The sequence below is a fragment of the Thamnophis sirtalis genome, unplaced genomic scaffold, assembly GCF_051295495.1.
Source record: "Thamnophis sirtalis isolate CommonGarterSnake01/CBP01778 unplaced genomic scaffold, rThaSir2_p1.2 scaffold_9, whole genome shotgun sequence".
Lineage (NCBI taxonomy): Eukaryota > Metazoa > Chordata > Lepidosauria > Squamata > Natricidae > Thamnophis > Thamnophis sirtalis.
This window is the reverse complement of record NW_028261389.1, coordinates 1,442,209-1,466,080: the sequence shown is the minus strand read 5'-3', so window position 1 is coordinate 1,466,080 and position 23,872 is coordinate 1,442,209. Positions and strand designations below refer to the sequence as shown.

The 23,872-nt window shown below is 49.2% G+C and overlaps 2 protein-coding genes across 2 annotated transcripts in view; both read right to left on the bottom strand.

Moving 5' to 3' along the window:
- The window catches only part of LOC106549621 (C-type lectin 1), a 12,774-nt gene extending 4,581 nt beyond the window's left edge, over positions 1 to 8,193 (bottom strand). The window contains exons 1-5 of the mRNA XM_087722637.1: positions 8,099 to 8,193; positions 6,041 to 6,114; positions 3,596 to 3,693; positions 1,994 to 2,134; positions 666 to 780 (exon numbers count right to left, since the gene is read on the bottom strand). Of these exons, the coding sequence (XP_087578763.1) occupies positions 666 to 780; positions 1,994 to 2,134; positions 3,596 to 3,693; positions 6,041 to 6,098 (412 nt within the window). The 5' untranslated portion in view covers positions 6,099 to 6,114; positions 8,099 to 8,193. The remainder of the gene's footprint in view (positions 1 to 665; positions 781 to 1,993; positions 2,135 to 3,595; positions 3,694 to 6,040; positions 6,115 to 8,098) is intronic.
- Positions 8,194 to 14,755: 6,562 nt separating this feature from the next.
- On the bottom strand, positions 14,756 to 22,857 carry LOC148043973 (C-type lectin lectoxin-Lei1-like). The gene is made up of 6 exons (XM_087722507.1): positions 22,741 to 22,857; positions 22,245 to 22,318; positions 20,931 to 21,028; positions 19,054 to 19,191; positions 17,632 to 17,743; positions 14,756 to 14,916 (listed from the first exon to the last, which is right to left on the bottom strand). The coding sequence occupies exons 1-6, from the start codon at positions 22,818 to 22,820 to the stop codon at positions 14,756 to 14,758; spliced, it is 663 nt and encodes a 220-aa protein (XP_087578633.1). The 5' UTR covers positions 22,821 to 22,857.
- Positions 22,858 to 23,872: the final 1,015 nt, after the last annotated feature.

Genomic DNA, 23,872 nt, shown 5'->3' with positions numbered 1-23,872 from the left:
CCTAACCCTTACCTTTATGTGAATCAGCTTGCTTTAATTTTAATTTTATTTCAATTTTTAATTTTTTTTCGTCGCGCTGTGATGACGTCACATGCGCGCTTTCGTCGAGCGCGATTTTGTCCTCCGCGCTTTTGACGGGTCACGCCTGTATTATAGGCAGAAAGCAATAAAGTAGCCAGTTGGAACCAAGGTGGCGCAGTGGTTACGGTGCAGCACTGCAGGCCACTTCAGCTGACTGTTATCTGCAGTTCGGCGGTTCTAATCTCAGTGGCTCAAGGTTGACTCAGCCTTCCATCCTTCCGAGGTGGGTGAAATGAGGACCCAGATTGTTGTTGGGGGCGATTTTCTGACTCTGTAAACCACTTAGAGAGGGCTGAAAGCCCTATGAAGCGGTATATAAGTCTAACTGCTAACTGCTATTGCTATATTGCAGCAACAGTGTCCACTTCCAGTCCCAATTTTTGAAGGAGCTACGCCGTCAATGTTGTTTCTCCTACGGATGCCTGGTCTTCCCTTGTCTGTACAGAGTGTAGGACTCTGAACGCTCAGAGATCCCAGAGGTCAACAAAGGTCATCAGTGGTCAAGGGGTCAATCCCAAGATGGGATCAGATGGGGTTTTATTATTGGCATTGCACCCTCAGTTGCCCCCAACCGGTCGACTTACGTGAGTTTTCTGTCACCACAGCACAGAACTCCAGTTTGAAAAAGTTGTCCGGTTGTCCTTTTTCCCAGGATACGTAGGTGACATTGGAGCCATCACTCCACTCCCATTTACTGTTCTGCAATGAAAGGGAAAGGACGTTAGCCAACTGAGGAAGGGGCTCTGGCTATACGGGGCCCAGGGACAGAGAGAGAAAGGTTGCACCTTTCAAGGGGGCAGACTAGAAGACCTCCGGGGTCCCTTCCAACTCTCTTATTCTTTATAAACCAAATAGACCATCTTTCTGTCTCTCTCTCTGTCTCTCTCTGTGCCTCTTTCTGTGTGTGTGTGTGTGTCTGTCTGTCTGTCTGTCTGTCTGTCCATGTCTCTTTCTCTCTATGTTTCTCTCTGTTTCTGTTTCGGTCTCTCTGTCTCTCTCTGTCTTTTTCTCTCTGTCTCTCTCTCTCTCTCTCTCTGTGTGTCTCTCTCTCTGTCTCTCTGTTTCTCTCCATCTCTTTCTCTCTTTCTTTCTCTCTCTGTCTCTCTCTCTCTGTGTCTCTTTCTCTCTCTGTCTCTTTCTGTGTCTCTCTCTCTGTCTCTCTGTCTCTGTCTCTGTCTCTCTGTCTCTGTTTCTCTCTGTCTCTATTTCTGTCTCTCTCTGTCTTTTTCTCTCTGTCTCGGTCATTCTCTCTGTATGTGTGTCTCTGTCTTTGTTTCTCTCTGTCTCTCTCTCTTTCTGTGTCTCTCTGTGTCTCTCTCTCTCTCTCTCTCTGTGTCTCTCTCTCTCTGTGTCTCTCTCTCTGTGTCTCTCTCTTTCTCTCTGTGTCTCTCTCTCTCTGTCTCTGCTCCTGTCTCTCTGTCTTTGTTTCTCTCTGTCTCTGTTTCTGTCTCTCTCTGTCTTTTTCTCTCTTTCTCGGTCATTCTCTCTGTATGTGTGTCTCTGTCTCTGTTTCTCTCTGTCTCTCTCTCTTTCTCTCTGTGTCTCTCTGTGTCTCTCTGTGTCTCTCTCTGTGTCTCTCTGTGTCTCTCTCTTTCTCTCTGTGTGTCTCTCTCTCTGTACCTCTTTCTCTCCATCTCTTTCTCTCTTTCTCTCTCTCTCTGTCTCTCTGTGTCCCTCTCTGCATCTCTTTCTCTCTCTGTTTCTCTCCATCTCTGTCTCTCTCTCTCTGTCTCTGTCTCTGTCTCTTAGGTGGGAGACCGCTAACAACCCCCCAGGGCTATAGGTTATTCTGCTGCGTGATCCCTCAACAAGCTTTTAGCAGAGGGATTCCCTACCACCCTTCAAACAGCCCCCTAGAAATGGATTTTTAAAAAAAAGCACTGATAAAGCTAAACCAATCGGAAGGACCTACTATCTTTGAAAGCCTCATTCCGATCCAGGCATCAAGGCGTAGTCTCCGGTTTTCCCTGAGGTACTTGGACAGCTTCGCTGCCCCTTCCACGTCTTTGATGGAGGCCAGTTGGCCATTTTCCTTTGCCTCTTGGCAGGTCCTCTGGGAGAAAGCGACAACAGAGAAAATCACTTGCTCAGCAGAGAAGGAACATCTTCTCTACCTGTGTGTATTTGTGCCAAAGTCTTGACTTCGTTGACCACCTCTTGACCAGCCCAGACTTAAATTCATGCATTAGAACAGTGTTTCTCAACCTTGGCAACTTGAAGACGTCCGGACTTCAACTCCCAGAATTCCCCAGCCAGCGAATGCTGGCTGGGGAATTCTGGGAGTTGAAGTCCAGACATCTTCAAGTTGCCAAGGTTGAGAAACACTGCATTAGAATCTCAGATCCCTCCCGGTATCCCTTCAGAAGCCAGGTGGTCAAGAGGCCGGAAGATACGAGCCAGAGTTGCCAGCGAAACATCAGGGAATGTTCTGACCTCATCCCGATAAAACCCCTTTTATTTAGTTTAAAGTGTATTCCTCTCCAGCAAAGTCCCGGCCAAGTGACTTTCACGAGATTTCACAACTGCAGGCTTTTATCAAGCTTGGAGAGTTGCTAGGCTGATATCTTCCCAATGGCACTCTGTGGCAGATAATACTTGGGAGGTATATCTCCTCTGGGAGGGGCCATTCACCGTCCACCTGTGGCCTTACTCCCAAGGCGACCCCTGTTCTTTAGCTGTTCCCTTCGTCTAGCAACTCTGCGCATGCGCACACTGGGAACAGGCTCCAGCTGTTCGTCTGCCCCACTGACGTCTGACTCTGAAGGCAGCTGATAACTGTCAGACGGCCCTGGCCCCCTCTCTGCCTCCAACACAGAGCCCTCCTCAGAGCCTTCCCCAGAATCCAGGACTGGCCCAGGTTCCCCCCCGCAACCTTCTCACTGTCTGAATCTGCTGCCAGATTTGCTGGTCGGTGGTGGGCCACACCAGGAAATCTGATCTCTATCCGATGGTCACTCAACCCTGAAGATCAACACAAGATACTGGCCATGAAGGTCTTCAGCAGTATAAGGGCCACAGAATACTTTTCAGACTGTCCTAAAATGGTGATCTGTGCTACCTTTTCATGCGGACAGTCTGGTTGACCTCCAGCTCTCCCTTTAGGGGTCCTTGGCCCAGCCAGAAAGTTTAGTTTAGTTTATTTATTTGTATGCCGCCCTTTTCCGCGTAGGGACTCAGGGCGGCTCACAACTCAAAGGGAGGGGAAATACAAACAGAGTAACGAAGACATAAAAACCATACATAGTTAAAAGCACAACAATCATACCAGCGAGTCTTTAGCCCCAGGCCTGTCGTAGCAGCCAGGTTTTAAGGGCTATGCGGAAGGCCTGGAGGGTGGTGAGGGTACGAATCTCCACGGGGAGAAAGGACTTGGGGGATATGCAAAAGTCCTGCCTAGCCGTCTCCTCGGCCTGGGCTAGGAGATTTAATTATTGCTTATTTGAGTTTCGATTTCTATAGCCGCCCATCTCGAGAAATCCCTCTGGCATATCCAAAAGCATGGGGCATATCTAACCTGCGCGTCGTCCCAGGACATCCAACGGGTGAAGAGTTTGTAGCAAGAATCATTGTGGGAGACCCAATCATAGGGACAAAGGACATCGGCTCCAGTTCCTGGGTGGGAAGAGAGGAAAACCCGATGAGAAGATGGCCAGGAGAGGAGGAGGAGCAGGAGGAGGGAGCTGGGTCTGCAGGACATTCGTGACCTGCTGAGTTACAAATATCTTTGACGGCAACAAATCGCATTTGACTTTGGTTACAGACACGGAAGTTGCATTTGGAGAATGTCCAGAACTTGGTTTGGGGTCTGTGGGCGTGGCTTGGTGAGGGTGGGTGGGTGGGGATGTCATGTGACTGGGCGTGGCTATGTAGTCATGTGAACGGGGGAGTCAAGAGGCAGAAAATCACTTTAACAATGTCCTGCTGGAGTAAGGGGTTGGACTAGATGAACCCCCCCCCCCAGGTCTCTTCTGGCCCTGGATTGCTCTGCTGTTTCAAAGGAGCCTCTGAAGCTGCATCTAGGCCAGCGATGGCGAAACTTTTTTGGCTCGCGGGGAGCGCAGGGGGGGGGTTTCATGTGCGGGCGTGCCACACCCATAATGCAACGTGCGACCCCTCCCCAGTGTGCATGCGTGCATGACAGGCGCTCCCCCCATTTTTTGGAATGGTTTTTTCGCCCTCCCCAGGCTCCAGAGGCTTTATAGGAGCCTGGGGAGGACAAAAACAGCCTCCCCCCCCCCGGAAGCCCTCTAGAGCCTTCAGGGACCTTCAGGAGGCTTCCCTGAAGGCTCCGGAGGACTAAAAACGACCCGTGCGAGCAAACCGGAAGTCCATTCCCGAACTTCCTGTTTGCCCATAGGGGCCGGTTTTTTCCTGCTTCGGGGGGCCTCGGTGGGGGGTGGCAGGGAAGAGGCTATTTTCGCCCTCCCCAGGCTCCTATAAAGCCTCTGGAGCCTGGGGAGGGTGAAAAATAGCAATATAGCAATAGCAGTAGACTTATATACCGCTTCATAGGCCTTTCAGGCCTCTCTAAGCGGTTTACAGAGAGTCAGCATATTGCCCCCAACAATCTGGGTCCTCATTTTACCCACCTCGGAAGGATGGAAGGCTGAGTCAACCCTGAGCCGGTGAGATTTGAACCGCTGACTTGCTGATCTAGCAGTAGCCTGCAGTGCTGCATTTAACCACTGCGCCACCTTGGCTCTAAAAATGGCTTGGCTCTAAAAATGGCTTTGAAAAAGGCTTAACTCAGCTGGTCAGCGCGTACGTGTGCACTGACCAGCTAACAGGGCAACGCCTCGCGTGCTCTGACAAATGGCTCCATGTGCCATCCTGGGTCTAGTGCCAGGTTTGGGGTCCTTCTACCCTCTCCTTTTTCCCTCCCTCCCTCCCTCTTCTTTCTTTCTTTCTTTCTTTCTTTCTTTTTTCTTTCTTTCTTTCTTTCTTTCTTTCTTTCTTTCTTTCTCTCTTTCTTTCTTTCTTCCTCCCTCCCTCCCTCCCTCCCTTTCTCTTTCTCTTTTTCTTCTTTCTCTCTCTCTCCCTTCCTTCCTTTTGCAGCACCCCCACCCCTCATATTTGGCCTAGCAGGCCTCAGGGAAGGCTCCTGGGAACAAAAACGGACCCCAAATGTTTTTTTAAAAAAGGGATGCGGTGGGGGGGACGCTTTGGGAGGCCAAAAATGGCTGTATTTGGTGTATAAGACGCACCAACCTATCCACGCTCTTGTAGGGGGGGAAGGTGCATCTTATACTCCAAAAATATGGTAGGTCTGTGCTTTAGGAACTGCACTGGCACTCAGGATGTCCCATAGCTGCCCATAGGGCATTTGTGGGTCTGACCCCCTTCCACTTGCTGCCCAGGGCAGCCCCTTCTGAAGATGCCCTGCCAGTTTTAGTTTAAGCTCTCGTGGGGGTTCCACGCGGAGGAATCTCTAGCAAGAGGTGGAGGGCACGCTTTTCTTAAATGATCGATGCATGCATATTTGCCGTTTTAACTTTGAATTAATTCTGCACTTCAATCGCGTTGAGTTTGCTTTGTTATCACATATATGCAAACAATAGCAATAGCAGTTAGACCTATATACCGCTTCATAGGTCTTTCAGCCCTCTCTAAGCGGTTTACAGAGTCAGCATATCGCCCCCACAGTCTGGGTCCTCATTTTACCCACCTCGGAAGGATGGAAGGCTGAGTCAACCCTGAGCCGGTGAGATTTGAACCACTGAACTGCAGATAACAGTCAGCTGAAGTGACCTGCAGTGCTGCACCCTAACCACTGCGCCACCTCGGCTCTGAGCCTGGGGGCAGAGAGACAAGGTGGGGTCGAAATGGCAAAATAAGAGAAACAGCAACTTCAGTGAGAGGCTTTGGGGGGGGGGGGGAAAGACGGGGGTCAAATCAGGAAGGGGTTCTTCAGAGGCAAGAGAAATGGCTTCTTCGGACATGAGAGGCCCAGTCAACTTACCACCCAGGGGAAAAGCCACAGCCAGCAAGCCGAGACTCGCAAGGATGTACTGCCCCATGGTCTTCTTTCCTTGGCTGCAGAGAAGCAAAGAGGGGAGAAGCTGAAGGTGGCAGTGATGCCATTTGGAACCCCACCACCACCACCAAGGAAGAGGGATTCCCCCTTAGTTCCAGGTTGCTCCTCTCCTTGATTAGTTTCCATCCGTTGCTTCTTGTCCTGCCTTCGGGTGGTTTGGAAAATAGGTTGCCCCTTTCTTCTTTCTACTAGCTGCTCAAATATTGGGAGACTGCTATCATGTCACCCCCTAGTCCTTCTTTTCATTACTCTAGACTCACTCATTCTTCATATATTTTAGCCTCCAGTCCCTTAATCATCTTTGTTCTCTGCACTCTTTCCAGAATCTCCACATCTTTTCTACATCGTGGCCACCAAAACTGAATGCAAATTTTCCAAGTGTGGCCTTCCCAAGGCCTTATAAAGTGGGATTAACCCTTCACGTGATCTTGATTTTATGATCCTTCTCTTTATGCAGCCTAGAACTGTATTGGCTTTTTTGGCAGCTGCTACACACGGCTGGCTCCTATTTAAATGGTTGTCCACTAGGACTCCAAGATCCCTCTCACAGCTACTACTATTGAGCAAGGTACCACCTATACTATACCTGTGTGTTGTAATATAGTTCCTTGTGTAGGTGTGGGTCACCCATGGCCCAGTTCATAGCAGGGCATGCAGAGCCACGCTGAACCACACAGGAGAAAACAAACTCCTAAAACCCCATAACATCCTGATAGTGCATAACATAACATCCTGAGATGTGCCCTACCAATGACGCCCAGGATTTGACCATATATAGACAGAACTTCCCTGAGCAGTAGATTAGAAATTGTACTTTTACAGGTTGTTTTTAACCACATGCGATTGCTCCTCCTGCCTTTGTCCTATCTCAATAAAAGGGGCTCTCAGACCCCCAATCTGGGTCGCTCCATCCCGAGAAAGATCGTGTCCTGTCTTTTCTCCACATTGGCCTCATGGACGAACCACGGGAACATCACATTTGGTAGCAGAGGATGGTTACTTCGCCCTGTGCATTTGGTTTTTCTTACCTAAATGTAGAACCTTACTCTTTTCACCATTGAATTTCATTTTATTAGATAGTGTCCAATGTTCAAGTCTGTCAAGATCTTTTTGGATCCTGAGTGTGTCTTCTGGGGTGTCGGCTATTCTTACCATCTTAGGGTTATCTGCAAACTTGATGAGTTCCCCTTCTATTCCCTCATCTAAGTCATTTATGAAGATATTGAAGAGTCCTGGGCCTGAGAGGGGAGCTTGTGGGACCCCCACTGCTTATTATAGTATCCCCTTTATTGTCATTGTAGAAAATAAATGCAATGAAATTGGCTACAATTGGTTCCTTCCTTCCTTCCTTCCTTCCTTCCTTCCTTCCTTCCTTCCTTCCTTCCTTCCTTCCTTCCTTCCTTCCTTCCTTGTAGATGTCGTCCCATTAAGGACTACATATTGAGTACAGTTTGTCAACCAGTTGAAAATCCATCTGGTGATAATGCTGTCTATCCCACATTTTTCTAACTTACCAAGAAGTAGGTTTATTTATTTATTTATTTATTAGACTTATATACCGCTTCATAGGGCTTTCAGCCCTCTCTAAGCAGTTTACAATTTTTTTAGCAAATTGAGTCAGCAACGTGCCCCCACAGTCCGGGTCCTCATTTCACCCACCTGGGAAGGATGGAAGGCTGAGTCGACCTTGAGCCGGTGAGATTTGAACCGCCGAACTGCAGATCACAGTCAGCTAAAGTGGCCTGCAGCACTGCACCCTAACCACTGTGCCACCTTGGCTCCTCTGGAGGTTGTGATCTACTGGGTCCTTCTCTTTATCTAATGCAGAGACCCCCCTATAGATCCCTTCCTCCCTGCCTGGGGGACCCTCCTGAAGACCCCCTGCAGACCCTGCAAGGGGTCCCTTCAGAAGGAGAGTGGGGGGGCAATCTGCTGCAGGGGCCTCACCTGTCAGGTGTCCAAAGGTGGAAGAGATAAACTCACCTGTCCTTTTGTGTCTTTGGGTAGCAAGTCTCCTCAGTGGCAACTCCAGGCTCGTCTCCAGCAAAGGGAATGGGGACATTTATAGGTAAAGAAAGAGGTGGAATTATTTTGGGGGCGGGTGGGGGAAGAGAGGGAGAGGGAAATGGCTTGAGAAGGGACTTTTTTGGTCTAAGCATCAGGAAGCAGCTGATAATCACAAAGGAAATTTAATCTGACAGGATTTGCCTTCCGCCAGGACAGAAAGTCCTGCGTTTTGAAATGGTTCATGATGGCATCCAGCCCAGCCCTTGCTCAGGGCTGCGATCCAAAAGAAGGCACCCAGACCCATGGCTGTTTAGCCCCCTTGCCCTTGAAGGCATCCAGGACAGGGGAGCCACCCACCTCCTCTGGGTCTTCAGTCTTCGGTGGAGAGGCTGATTTGCTCTCCTTGTGAGTGACGGTTTCCCCCCCCTAACTTCCCTTCAGGACCTGCGGGAGTGAACAGCTCCCAGCAGCCTCCAATGTCTATGGCAGTGTTTCTCAACCTTGGCAACTTGAAGATGTCCGGACTTCAACTCCCAGAATTCCCCAGCCAGCGAATGCTGGCTGGGGAATTCTGGGAGTTGAAGTCCGGACATCTTCAAGTTGCCAAGGTTGAGAAACACTGGTCTATGGAGATTCTCCGCCATCCAGGTATATTTGGGACGGATTGGGGTAGATTGCGGGGGTGACACTGAAATATGATTTTGTCATATTTTACCTGTATCTTAAATGATTGCATTTTGTCCCAATTCCACTTTAAATCGCGTTTTATCCCGATTCTATTTTAAATCGCGTTTTATCAAATTTTAGTAATCATTTCTTTCTGGAACTTGGCACTTTGACATAGCCCAAGGTTGAATCCATAAAGGCTCCATGTCATTGTCAGTCACCCAGGTCATGGTTGTCCCAAAGTTGTTTCCCCCCACCCCCAAAAAAGACTTTTTCCAAAAGGAGTCCCTTTGTTTTTTCCTTGGAGACCTTTCTGAGACTCATTCCGGTCACTTGGAGGTTTACCTGGGCCCTCAGGGTCACCTGAATAATGGAAGTGGCTGCGGGAACGAACTTCTGCAAGGACGGTGTTATAAACACGAGATGGGTGGTATAGTATCCCTCCCTCTCTGTTCAGCTTTATTGGAGATCAGGGGTGTCAAACTCACATTGTCACAGTGGCATCACATATTGGGACACCCCCCTTTTCTAAACCAGGAATGGGCGTGGCCAGCATGTGACGCATCTGGCGCATCTGGCCGAAGGACAGCCCTGACGTAGATGGCCTCTTTGACCCCACTTTTGGCATTATTAAGGTGATCCTGAGGGCACAGCTAAACCTCCAAGTGACCTCCATGGCTCTCAGAGGGTGTACTAACAACCAGAGGACTGCAAGGCATATAAATCTTTCCATTCTCCGCCATTCAGTCAGAACAGAAGAATCTTGGATGAGAATTCATCAAACAGTGTGCTGTCTGTATACAAAACTTTTGTGTCGTAAGAGTTAAAGCTTACCACCATATTCATTATGCATATCTATTCTTATTTTAATACTAGTACTTAAAATTTAACATATCTATTGCTATAACATTTCTCTTCTTAACTTATTTAACTTTATAATACATTACTTTCATATTTATTCTCTAACCACTGGTAAAATAACACTTGGAAAAGCTTCCTGACGTGGCTCTCCTGGGGCCCAACTGAACTCCAGGGCATGGATAGAGAGACTGTTTTCTTTCTTCAAACTTTGGGGCTAACTAACAAGCATCCCCCAGATCAGGGGTGTGTTCCTGCCACCATTACTACCAGTTCGGTGCCCGAAATTTTTTGTGCAACTGCACAACATTAAAAAGGGGGCAAAAAATTGCATTTTAGCAATAGCAGTTAGACTTCTATACCGCTTCATAGGCCTTTCAGCCCTCTCTAAGCGGTTTACAGAGTCAGCATATCGCCCCCACAGTTTGGGTCCTCATTTCACCCACCTCGGAAGGATGGAAGGCTGAGTCAACCTTGAGCCGGTGAGATTAGAACCGCTGAACTGCAGATAACAGTCAGCTGAAGTGGCCTTCATTTTTTCAATGAAGATTGTTCTGCGCATGTGCAGAACAGAGAACCAAGATGGCGCCACCGAGGATAGAACCGGGAGGATCACGTGTCCACTGGAGTTACTGCCTATTCGGCCGAACCGGACTGGACCGGGGTAGCAACTCATCTCTGCCCCAGACTCCCAGGGCATCCAGGGGTTTTGTTTTCAGCTAATGGTCAGCCAGCTCAGGGTTAACAATTGAACAGGAGAGACCCACAAAGCATGGTGACACAATGCCACGAGACAAAAGTTGACTTCTTCCCTTTGAAAACAAAGAAGGGGAAAAGAAGAAGGAACAAGGAAGCGAAATCTTTAAGCGATCCCAGGCTGGATTGGTTGGGTCATCATCAAACGGCATTTGCGGGAAAATGTCGAAAGTCTGCTGGTGAAACTTTATTGCAAAATGTTTTATTTAAACGCACATTATATTTATGCGCACAGCCATGCATGTGTACACACACACACACACACACACACACACACACACACACACACACAGACACACGCTCCTAATGCCAATGTGGGATTAGAACTCATAGGGTCCTTGTGACTGGCCCAAGGTCGCACAGTTGGAGTTCATTTCTTATTTTTGCAAATAAATCCAAGGCGCAGAACATGTTTGACACACCTTCCTCCTCCACCTCTCTTCCCTACAACAACAACAACCGAGTGAGGTGGTTGGGCTGAGAAAGAGGGACTGGACGAAAGCCTCCAGTTGCCCTTCATATCTAATGTGGGACTAGAACTCCCAGTCTCCTGCGGATTGGCCCAAAATCACCTAGTTGGCTTTCATGCCTAAAGCGGGACTAGAACCCCCAGTCTCCTGGGAATTGGCCCAGTGGTGGGATTCAATTTTTTTTAGTACCGGTTCTATGGGCATGGCTTGGTGGGCGTGGCTTGGTGGGCATGGCAGGGCAAGGATACTGCAAAATCCCCATTTCCTCCCGATCAGCTGGGACTTGGGAGGCAGAGAATAGATTTGGGCGGGGCCAGCCAGAGGTGGTATTTACCAGTTCTCCCAACTACTCAAAATTTCTGCTACCAGTTCTTGAGAACCGGTCAGAACTGCTAAACACCACCTCTGGATTGGCCCAAAGTCACCCAGTTGGCTTTTCATGCTTAAGGCAGGACTAGAACTCCCAGTCTCTTAGGGATTGGACCAAAGTCACACAGTTGGCTTTCATGCCTAAAATGGGACTAGAACTCACAGGCTTCTGGGGATTGCCCCAAAATCACCCAATTGGCTTTCATGCCTAAGGCAGAACTAGAACTCCCAGTCTCTTGGGGATTGGACCAAAGTCACCCAATTGGCTTTCATGCCTAAGGCAGAACTAGAACTCCCAGTCTCTTGGGGATTGGACCAAAGTCACCCAGTTGGCTTTCATGCCTAAAATGGGACTAGAACTCACAGCCTTCTGGGGATTGCCCCAAAGTCATCCAATTGGCTTTCATGCCTAAGGCAGAACTAGAACTCCCCAGTTCCTGCTTTCTACCCTCATACCTTAACCACTAGACCAAACTGGCTCTCAAAGATGGTTCACTTCCCTTGAAGAAGTGGGCTTCTCTCATTTGTTGTATGAAGCCAACCCAATTGAAATGTGAAATATGAAACTATGGGGAAGGGAAATCAGTGCCTACACAAATGTTCTCTTGACCAATTGGCTTTCACTGGCAAAACTCATTTCTTCCCCTGGTACCATCCCCCCCAAAAAATCTGTTGGTGTTTGATGCTTCCAGACATCCGGAGGGCACCAGGCTGGGGAAATTAGGGGCACTTAGGACAGCGGAGTGGGTGGCATACAGTGGTGGGTTTCAAAAAAATTTCGAACCTACTCTGTGGGTGTGGCTTGCAGGCCATGTGACCTGGTGGGAGTGGCTCACAGGCCATGTGTTTTCTCTCTCTCTCTTTCTCTCTCTTTCCTTCCTTTTGTCTCTCTGTCCCTTTTTCCTTTTTCCTTTCATCTCCCTCACTTTTTTTCCTTTTTTCCTTTATTTCTTTCTTCCTTTCTTTCTCTTTCTCTCGCTGTGTGAGTGTGTGTGTGTGTGTGTGTGTGTCTGTGTCTGTGTCTGTCAGTGGTGGGTTTCAAGAGTTTTTGGAACCTCTTCTGTAGGTGTGGCCTGCTTTCCGGGTCCACTGGTGGAACCTCTTCTAACCGGTTCGGTAGATTTGACGAACCGGTTCTACCGAACAGGTGCGAACTGGTAGGAACCCACCTCTGGTGGCATATACATTTAACAAATAAACAAGTTGCAAACTGGTTCTTGGCTTTACTAAACTAAAAGAGAGAAGTCCTGGAAACCTCCAAGGATGGTTTAATGAGCAGCAGGGGAATTTTCCTTTCCTGCTGACAAACGGCTAATTTTCCTGCCAAAGCTGGCTCTTTATTTATTTATTTACTTATTAAATCGATTTATAGGCCGCCCAATCCCGGAGGTGGCTCCCTCCTCAGGTTCAAATAGGAGCAGCTAGAAATGAACCAAAAGGACCCACAGATGTTCACAGATCTACATGGGAAGAGGAATTTTAAAGTTTGCAAATTTTCAGTCGGTGTTCTGACCGAGGCTTCCCGAGAGCCTGAAGCAAACTCCTTGTCCTGACAAAAATCCCTTTTATTAATTGGCTGTGAATTCTGCTCATTCGCATCCAGCAAAGTCTTTCAAAGGAGGATTTACGGTCACAGACCTTATCTGGCTTGGAGAGCTGCCAGGCTGATATCTGCAAATCGTGGCCAGGAGCCTCGGAGAGAGTCATGAACCAATGAAGCAAATTAATTGTCTCCTGCAAACTCCACTCCCCTGTTGCTCCTCTTTTATTCCCTCTGGAGGGGCCATTCATCGTCCACCTGTGGCCTTGCTCCCCTGTTCTTTAGCTGGTCCCTTTGTCGGGCAGCTCTGCGCATGCGCACACTGGGAACAGGCTCCAGCTGTTCTTCTGCCTCACTGATGTCTGACTCCGAAGGCAGCTGATAACTGTCAGACGGCCCTGGCCCCCTTTCTGCCCCCGACACCGAGCTCTCATCGGAGCCTTCCCCAGACTCCAGGACTGGCCCAGGTTCCTCTCCAACCTCCCCACTGTCTGAATCGGCCACCTGCTCCCCTAGCTGCTGGCAGGCCACAATGGTAGGAGTGGTCAGAGAATTAAGCCTCCACCATTTCCCTTCATCTTAAGCACACCTTGGTTTTAATTGCACATTTTAACCTTCTATTTTTCCTTTTGATTTTTTCCTTATGAATGTTAACATGGAAAACTAAAAGGTTTTGGCCAGGGTAGATTTGTTTGGCCCTTATTCCACCACCAAGAGAACAGATGGCAACACACCAGTGGTGGGTTTCGAACATTTTGGGGAACCTCTTCTGTAGGTGTGGCCTGCTTTCCGGGTCCACTGGTGGAACCTCTTCTAACCGGTTCAGTAGATTTGACGAACCGGTTCTACCGAACCGGTGCGAACCGGTAGGAACCCACCTCTGCAACACACCTATATACTTGTTTTTGTGGGTGAATGTGAAACCCAGAACTTCGTTTGTAAAGTGTTCCAAAGGAATCAGTTCAAAGTTGATTTGTCCAACTTTGTCCTGGCACAACGGTTAAACAGGTTCAGTGATGGGGGGTGGGGTCATAGTGGCTGACCGAACCCAGTCCTGAAAATGGGGAAAAATTGCTTATTCTTACAACTTTTGGCAAAGGAAACCACTGCGAACCTCTGACTTTTGCTCAACTGCAGCTGTTAGTCCTAAATAGCAATAGCAGTTAGACTTATATACCGCTTCATAGGGCTTTCAGCCCTCTCTAAGTGGTTTACAGAGTCAGCATATCGCCCCCAACAACAATCTGGGTCCTCATTTTACCCACCTCGGAAGGACGGAAGGCTGAGTCAACCTTGAGCCGGTGAGATTTGAACAGCCGAACTGCAGAACTGCAGTCAGCTGAAGTGGCCTGCAGTGCTGCATTTAACCACTGCGCCACCTCGGCTCATGCCCGGTGTGCCTTTCCCCCAACAGAACCCCAGGCGCAAAAGCAGATTAAAATCTCTTTAATTATGTTCACTGAGAAAGGACGGGCTCCACACACAAAGAGGAGAAGTGTGACCCCTTTAAAAAGGTGACAAGTTGCTTTATATACAGTTGAAACATTTTGGGTTTGAAATGAGTTCTTTTCATTGGCTAATATCATTTTAGGCCTCTGTGGTATGGCGTGCGTGCTCAATAACTTTAACAGAGGTGGGTTGCTCCTAGTTCGGCCCGGTTCGACCGAACCAGTAGTAGAATTCAGGCCTGGATCGCAGAACCGGCAGTGCCCCAGGCTGGCCATGCCCTCAAATTGGTTGCCTTGCTGCTGCTGGGCGGCCGTTATTTTGGATTTTAGTGGCTGCACATGCGCAGTTCACCGTAAATTGTTCTGCGCATGAACCCAGAACAATTTACATTGAACAGCGCACATGTGCAGGGTTGCAAACCGGTAGTAAAACTGACAGCAACTCACCTCTGACCTTTAGTATGTAGCATGTAACATTTCAAAGCATCCCATCATATTCTTAGTGTGATCATCTTCATGCTGATATTCAGGAGGTGTGTTTCCCATATTCTAATGAGTTTGCTAACGTGTTATAAAAGTTCAGGTCAATGTACGATAAAGGAGAATATTTGTCCTTGAACCAGTTCTTATCCAACTCTGCGTTCCTCCCGGAGAGCTTCGTGGTCACTTCGAAGACATTGTAATCTACTAGGAACATTAATCAAAGAAACTTCCAGTCACTCAAAACATCAATCAAAGAGGCTTCCCTTCTGTTGATGCCCTCAAAGGTCTCTGAGACAGTTTCAGTCGCTTTCTGGGTGACAATAAACTTTTTTATGGAAAACATATGACTTGCATAGGAATTATTCTTTGGACTGTTTATATCATTTGTATTTTTTTTGTTAGTGAGGCTAAAACCAGTTTCGTTCTATACATGACGTACAATGGCAATAAAGGCGATACGATTCCTTTTGAACACATCTGAGCATGTGTCTTTTGTCATGAATGGGACTGGTGTGGGACAGGGCTCCCCCAGGCACTTTCATGGAGACCCTGGTCCCCTGCTCTGGCGGGGGAATCCTGAGGGATCCACATAGCCCCTGGGTCCTGGGTTTTTGAGACAGACCTGTTTTTATTCGCTTGCAATACTTAGGGAGCAGTGTAGCATCATTTGGGGGTGCTTGTCCCTCAACCCATGTTGTGGCAATAGAGGAGAACTTTTTTAGGTTCAGGTTGAATTGTGGGATCTTGGGTCCTCTCTGAGCTTGGGGGTCTCTTTGCAGACATTTCATGACCCAACTAGGCAACATCACCAGTGATAGAAGGGGCTTGTATATGGACAGAGTGCAAACCCCATTCCTTTGTAAGCACCGCATGATGTTCCCTAGTTGGGTTATGAAACATTGCAAAGAAACCACCAAGCTCAGAGACCACTAAGGACCCCACAGTCCTCCTTCTCCTTCTCCTCCTCCTCCTCTTCTTCTTCTTCTTCCTCCTCCTCCTCCTCCTCCTCTTCTTCTTCTTGCTCCTCCTCCTCCTTCTTGCTCCTCCTCCTCCTCCTCCTTGGTAAACCCCACTCCCTTCTAGCACTGATGCTGTTCCCTAGTTGGGTCATGAAACATCTGCAAGAAAACCACCAAGCTCAGAGAGGCAAGGCACCAGCGGGTGGCCCTTCTGTTGAGATAAGCCCCCACCCCCAAGGCCAAGCTCGGGCATGTAGAAATCTTGAGTTTGGGACCCCCAACAGGCTCCCAGGCAGAATAAACCAGGCCAGTTGTGCTTAAAGAGAGTTTATTTGACCTTCTGGCCCATCAGGAGGAGCAAAACCAGGCCCAAGCAACAGAAAGCATCCAGGAAGCGGAGGGGTGCAGAGAGGGGATTTTGGCAGGTGCAGGGGGGGCGGGGGGGGCTTCCTTAATCCTGCAGGTTTCATCAGGTGCCTCATCACTCAGACTCTGGCTGTATCTTGCAGATGAAGAAACGACGTGATTCACAGTTTATAGCATTCCACCGACGATAGCCTGGGCAGCGAAAGAGAAGGTTTTGCAGTGATTGATCCAGAAAGCCCCTCCAATGCCTCCCACCCACCCACTTGGCCAGAAGGACAGGAGGGTACCCGAAAATGGGAAGAGGGTTCAACAGGGTGTTGCAACTAAGATAACTGACCTAGCTTTATTTTGTCTTTTTAAATTTTATTTTTATTTACTCCTTTGCATCACTCAAGGCAGCAAACACACCTTCCCCCTCCTCCTCTCTCCCCCCCCCAACAATAAACCTATGAGGTGGGTTGGGCTGAGAGAAAGTGATTGGCCCAAAGTCATCCAACCGGCTTTCAGGACTAAGGCGGGACTAGAACTCCCCGTCTCCTGGGGATTGGCTCAAAGTCACCTAACTTGCCTTTATGGTTAAGCTGGGACTAGAACTCCCCGTCTCCTGGGGATTGTGGCCCAAATTCACCCGGCTGCCTTTCACAGCTGAGGCAGGACTTGAATTCATGGTCTCTGCCTTTCTACTCCGAAGCTTTAACCATTAGACCAGTGTTTCTCAACCTTGGCGACCTTAAGTCCTGCGGACTTCAACTCCCAGAATCCCCCAGCCAGCTAGAAGGATACTGCAAAATCCCCATTCCCTCCCCGCTCCAGGGGAAGCAATAGCAATAGCAATAGCAATAGCAGTGGACTTATATACCGCTTCATAGGCCTTTCAGGCCTCTCTAAGCGGTTTACAGAGAGTCAGCATATTGCCCCCAACAATCTGGGTCCTCATTTTACCCACCTCGGAAGGATGGAAGGCTGAGTCAACCCTGAGCCGGTGAGATTTGAACCGCTGAACTGCTGATCTAGCAGTAGCCTGCAGTGCTGCATTTAACCACTGCGCCACCTTGGCTATAAGAAGGAAGGATACTATAAGATCCCCATTTCCTCAATGTGACCACTGTCTGTGATCTGGTTCGTGATGGGAGGAGGCAGGAAAGGGCCGGGCACCGGAGAGATCACCCAGCTGTATTTCTTTTGTTAATTTATCCATTTCGGCACAGTCCATAATTTTTCTGTATAATTTTTCCATATAAAATTTTTAATCAAGCCCCCCCCCCCCGATCAAAGGTGTCCCTCTTTACCAATCTGAAAATCTGGTCACCTTAAAGATGGGGATTGTTTAATTATGACCTGAGGGCCCTGTGATAATAATTTGGATCTGCAGTTTGAGTGTTTGAAGAAACCCTGGCTTTCATGTTCGATGGCGCATCCCACGGGCGTTTCCTCTCCCCTTGTCTGTACGGAGAATAGGACTGTGGCGGCTCAGAGCTCCAGGAGGTCAACAAGGGTCATCGGTGGCCAAGGGGTCAGGGTGTCCAGGAGGGTCCCTGGGGTCCCTATGGTGAGAAGCCACACCTTTGTCCCCCTCCCCTCCACCTCGGCTTACCTGATGACTTGGACAGCAGAACACAGTCCCCCTTATTGCGAAGGTTGTCGGGTTCTGAATTCCAGCGTGTAAAACTGACCCCGGAGCCATCACTCCACTCCCAGGTGAGATTCTGGAATGGCAGAGAAGCCACGTTAGCCAGCTGAGGAGGGGGCTCTGGCTACATGCGGGCCAGGGGCAGGCCAAATAGGCTAAGTCTCTCTCTCTCTCTTTCTCGCCCTCCTTCCCTCTCCCTCCTTCTCTCCCTCCCTCCCTCTCTCTCCCTCCCCCTCCCCCTCCTCCCTCCCTCCCTCTCTCAACTAATTAATGTTGACATGGAATATCTAAGCTGAGTTAAACTCGATGGAGGCTTGGATAGGGGGCAATCAGGAGATCCAGGGAAAGAAACAGAAGGAAACTTCCTGGAGGTCTCCATGAAGTCACCAGCCGAGGCTGAGAGCCACTTGGCTTGATTTTCATTTCATTCATTTCATTTTATTATGTTTATATGTCGCCCTTTCCCCCCCCCCCCGAAGGGGACTCAGGGCGGCTAACAAATCAAATCAGGGAAGGGGGGGGGTACAGACAAAAAAAATAAGGAAAAAAACCCGAAACATAACAATACATAATTTAAAAACACACAACAGTCATACCATTCGAAACGGGGGCAACAGCTCTCTAGCTCCAACGTGGTGACCGCTCTCAACCATACAGGTTGATTTCAGGAAGAGAAATGGGGGTCAAAGGGAACGACTCCTTGACTGGGGGGAGGGGAGGGGGGGGCAGAAGCAGACTCCCCTGGCTTTAAGTTTGGCCCTTGGACCCCTGACAGGCCCACCTCTATAGGGGAGAATTTGGAATAGAAAAGGGTCCTGGATTTCTTTATCTATTTGGATGGGGGTGGCACCAAATGAATATTTCTATTCACGGAGTCAGCAGGAGCTGAGCTCAACTCCAGGGAAACTCCCCTTCTTCGTACAGGATCCAGCTTTTTCAAGAAGGGAAAATGCAACAGAGCAGAAGAGGAAAACCTGCCAGTAAGAGAAACGAGGAATTTCTGCTTAAATAAAAGGAGGGGAGGAAAGTCCTCCCAGGCCAGGCAAAAGACTCCCTCCGTTCCTGGCCCACCAGGGTTTCAACCAGGTTTAGAGCCCATCCAAGGAGCCCTAAGGAGGAAGGGAGGCCTTGACGCTGAGATGGGGGCCAGGGCAGGATCCCTCCCTTGGGGGCTTTGCAGACAGCATCTCTTCTCCAGTGGGGCAGGAAGGGGTTTGGTGGGGGGCAGAAGAGGCAGGAGGGGAGTAAAGATTTCCTCTTTGCCACGGTGTTGCCCAAGGCAAGAAGATTCACGTGGAGAGAATCCCTGCCTCCCAACAGAGGATCCTTAAAAAAAACCCATCAGAAACAGCAAAGAAAAATCCATGAAGATTGGAAAGAACTCACTTTCTGTGGATCACTCAGTCCGATCCAGACATTGTTAAGGATGAAACGGCGCGAGAGCAACCAGCCCACGTGAGTTGACTCTGCCGCGCTGTGGATGGAGGCGAGGTGGCTGCCGTTCTGCGCTTGCCTGCAGGACATCTGGGAGAGAAGGAGAACAGAGAAAGACCCTCGTTCAACAGAGGAGGACCCTCTTGTCTCCGCTTGCGCGTTGCTAAAGAGCAGTGGTGGCGCAGTGGTTAGAGCGCCGTACCGCCGGCTCCTTCTGCTGACTGCAATTTGGCAGATCGAATCTCACCAGGCTCAAGGTTGGCTCAGCCCTCTGACCTTCTGAGGTGGGTCAAATGAGGACCCAGATGGTTGGGGGCGCAAGGGGCTGACTCTGTAGCCACTCAGAGAGGGCTATAAAAGCGCTGTGAAGTGGTATATAAGTCTAAGTGCCACTGCTAACTCAACCCACTGCCAGGAGTTCGATCCTGACCGGCTCAAGGTTGGCTCAGCCCTCTGACCTTCTGAGGTGGGTCAAATGAGGACTATAAGATGGTTGGGGCCAAGAGGCTGACTCTAAACCGCTTAGAGGAAAAGCACTATAAAAACACTGTGAAGAGGTATATAAGTGTAAGTACTATAGCTAGTGCTGTTGGGCATGTGAGAAAAGAGCAAAGATCGGATTATAGCAGTAGCAATAGCAATAGTAGCAGTTAGACTTATGTACCGCTTCATAGGGCTTTCAGCCCTCTCTAAGCGGTTTAGCATATTGCCCCCAACAACAATCCGGGTCCTCATTTTACCCACCTCGGAAGGATGGAAGGCTGAGTCAACCTTGAGCCGGTGAGATTAGAACCGCTGAGCTGCAGATAACAGTCAGCTGAAGTGGCCTGCAGTGTTGCATTTAACCACTGCGCCACCTCGGCTCTTGCATGATTGAAGCCGCCATTTTGATTTTGTGGAAACTCACAGTTGTCCTCACTGGTGTACACAGCTGTTGAACAATTCCCAATTCAGAAGTTAGAATGTCTGTCTGTCTCTCTCTCTCTCTCTCACACACACACAGGCCCTAGATTGAACCCAGGGGCAGGGTAGTGGGCTGTACATGCCCCACTCCCCATTTGGGTCCTGCCAGTGAAGCCCCCTCTGGCCCAACCAAGGTGCTTCCTGCACAAAGTTTCGGGGGGGGGGTGCAGAAGGAAGAGTGCAAAATTTTGGAGGTGACCAAACGCCTCTCAGCCTTCAGCACTTCGGGGAGGCCTCTACGCCTGGCTTTTTCAATCGATCTGTCGGATGCCACTTTGCGCTCGGTTGCCTTTCGCTGCCAACAACGAAAGTTTGTCATAAACACTGTGTGTGGGGGGGATGGTAAGGGGGCTGCTTAGGGGGCTACGAAAGGAACTCCTTTCCGATGCAGCCACTCCAACTTGAGCCAAGCTACCTCGCAGGGCTGTTGTTGTGAGGAAAGTAGGAGGAAAAGGAGCGATGGCCACGTTCAACAACTTGGGTTATTTATAATAAATAAATAAATAAAGATGGGAGAAAGAAAGAAAGAAAGAAAGAAAGAAAGAAAGAAAGAAAGAAAGAAAAAGAAAGAAAGCTACCCATATAAGGCTTGTGCCCAGAGGACGGGGAGGAAGGGGCAGCCATGGGCAGCAAAGGGGATCCTGGCCCCGTCCCCTCCTGGCTCAAAGAGTGCAGAAGGGAAGTTCAAATGGGCTCAGAGGAAGAAGAAGAGTGGAGAAGAATAACTGCATTTTTGCTGCTTTTCCACCCCCCCCCCCAGCTGAACGTCCCTCCACTTCAGCCCAGCCAGAGGGCTCTTCCACGCTCTGCCTAGACGTCTCCTCTGCCTGGGCTGAGAGATTCACCGACACACAAGGGCCTCTCACCTCTGCATCGTTCCACCTCTTCAGTTCTTTGAAGAGCTTGAAGCAAAACTCATTAAAGGAGGACCAATCGGGGGGGCAGTGGTGATCAGCTCCAGCTCCTGTGGGGGGGGAGGAAGAGAGCGCAATGAGAAGATGGCCAGGAGGAGGAGGAGAAAGAAGAGAAAGAGGAGGAGGAGGAGGAGGAAGAGGAAGAGGAGGAGGAAGAGAAAGAGGAGGAGGAGGAGGAGGAGAAAGAGAAAGAGGAGGAGAAAAAAGAGAAAGATGGGGAGGAAGAAGAGAAAGATGAGGAGGAAGAGAAAGAGGAGGAGGAGGAAGAGAAAGAGGAGGAGGAGGAGGAGGAAGAGAAAGAGGAGAAGGAAGAAGAGGAGGAGGAGGAAGAGGAAGAGAAAGAGGAGGAGGAGGAAGAGAAAGAGGAGGAGGAGGAAGAGAAAGAGGAGGAGGAGGAAGAAAAAGAGGAGGAGGAGGAGGAGGAGAAAGAGGAAGAGGAGGAGGAGGAAGAGAAAGAGGAGGAGGAGGAAGAAAAAGAGGAGGAGGAGGAGGAGGAGGAGAAAGAGGAGGATCTGCAGAACATTCTTGACCTGCTGAGTTGCAAAAATCTCTGATGACCATAAACATCACCTGACGTGCAGCTGCCTTGGCAGATTGTCCAAACCTTGGTTAGAATTAATCCTGGTTAATTTCCATGTCTGGTGTGACTCTGTCCACTCCAGTTGCTTTATCATTCAGGGCCAGGAAGGGAAGGAGCGGAGGCACCGAAGGGAAGGAGCAGCTTCAACTTGGGGATTTCGGTGCGCGACTTTCAGTTCAGGCTTTGCATTATTGTAATTCACTTGACTTCTAGTAAACTGTACCCTTCCCAATGCATGGAGTTAAGGATTGTTGGAGCCCTGGTGGCACAGTGGCTACGGTGCGGTAATGCATTCGCTGGCTGGGGAATTCTGGGAGATGAAGTCCGGACATCTTCAAGTTGCCAAGGTTGAGAAACACTGTCTTAGGTGTAAACGCTTGTGTGGGTCCAATGGAGCAAGAACTGGGGGGGGGGCACTCTTCATAATAAATGCATGCATTGATGCCAAGGTTTTAACTTTTAATTAATTCTGCATTTCAATCACATTAATATAGCCTGGCCCTTTTTATCCTTGCAAACGGATTCCAGCTGACGTACAAGGCGTGATTAAACGATAGAATAAGCCAAACAGGAAGAAAAGAAAACTTCAGGGAGAGGATTCTAGGGGGGGGGTGTCAAACCAGGAAGGGGTTCAAAGGCAAGGAAGTTGTCTTCTCAGGACAGGCGGAGACCCTGTTCAAACTCACCACTTAAGGAGAGGGCCACCACCAGCAAGCCCATGCTCAGAAAAATGAATCGCCCCATCGTCTGCCTTCCTTCCCTGCAGTGGCAATAAAAGAGGGGAGAAATTAAAGGGGGACCATTGGGAAGCCCCTCCCCTCTAAGGAAGAGGGACCCCCCACACACACACATTCAACCCGGGATCAAGCTCTCTCAGCTGGGTCCTGCTTCTCTCTCCTTGGTCATGCAAGGGAGGGTCACAAACCCTTCACTGCTGCGTAACGATTAGGGTGGGATCCTGAGAAGGTCTCTTTTATGGGTCTGACATAAGAGATCCCCAACAGATCCTTTGCTCTCTGCCTGAGGCACCCTCCTGCGGGTCCCCTGTTGCAAACAGGACATCCCCTGCAGCCCCCCCCCCCCTTCAAGGGGTCCCTTCAGGTGGAGACAGAGAGACTCAGGAGGGATCTGCTGCAGGGGCCTCACCTGTCCGGTACCCGCAGGTGGGAGAGCCGAACTCACCTGTCCCTTCGCCTCCACAGGTAGAAAGTCTTCTCAGTGGCAATTCTCAGCTTTTCCTCCAGCAAAGGGAACGGAGGCATTTATAGGCAAGGCAGGGGGTGGATTTCTTTGGGGGGGCGAGGGTGGGGCGCGAAGGGAGAGAAGGAAACAGCTTGAGAAGGAAAATTTTGATCTAGCCACCAGGAAGAAGTTTGTTTCCACAAAACAAATTTAACCCCACTTTATTTACCTTCTGCCAGGAGAGATCCTCACTAAGCAAATCCTGCAAGTTGAAACGTTCCTTTTTCCTTATTAAATATGTATAAAGGTGGGATTTAACAGTGAAAAGCTAAGTGATTTGACAAATGCTTGAAAGATCATGATTGATGCTAGAAGTGCATATTGAAATATGGAATAATGAAAGGATCACGTCTTTGAATATTAGAATGATAGGGGAACGGGGGACGAAAACAGAGGTAGAAATAAGGGGGAAATAGCAAAAACAGATGTTAAGATGACACAATGTATGGTGGAACTATGAGAAGGTTTAGAATTGAAGGATGATAGTAGAAATTACTTCATTTTTTCCCTCCAATTCTGTGCAAATACAATCCTAGCTGCAGTTATTACGTGAATTATCAAGTGTACACTTTCTTTACTAGGAGTTTCTGGCAGAAACCCCCAACAAAAATACATCAGGTTTCAGGTCAATATGCTGTTGGATCCTCTCCTCTGATTGTGTACATATTTTTATCCAATTTCTTTTGGCTTTTATGCGCGTTCCTTGAGATCATCCAATCCAGGCCTTTCTCAGTGCAGCAATCCAAAGGAAACCCCCCCAGAGGCATGGCTGATTAGCCCCCACTCCCTTGAAGGCTCGGAAAGAAGGGGAGCCCCCAACTACCCCGAGAAGACACCAGTGTTGGGTCTGCAATTGATAGGTGGACTTTCTCTTTTTGTGAGCCCGGTTTTTCTAACTTTGGCACCTGCAGGGATGAACAGCACCCAGCATCCCCCTAAGGGAAGCCTTCGCTGCCTTCCCACCATAGGCCAAGACCTCAAGCCAGGATAGGAAGGTGGATTCTGCTGTTCCTGGCTTCCTCTGCACGACACGCTAACCCACGGAGTAACTGAGCAAGCGTTGGGATTTGCG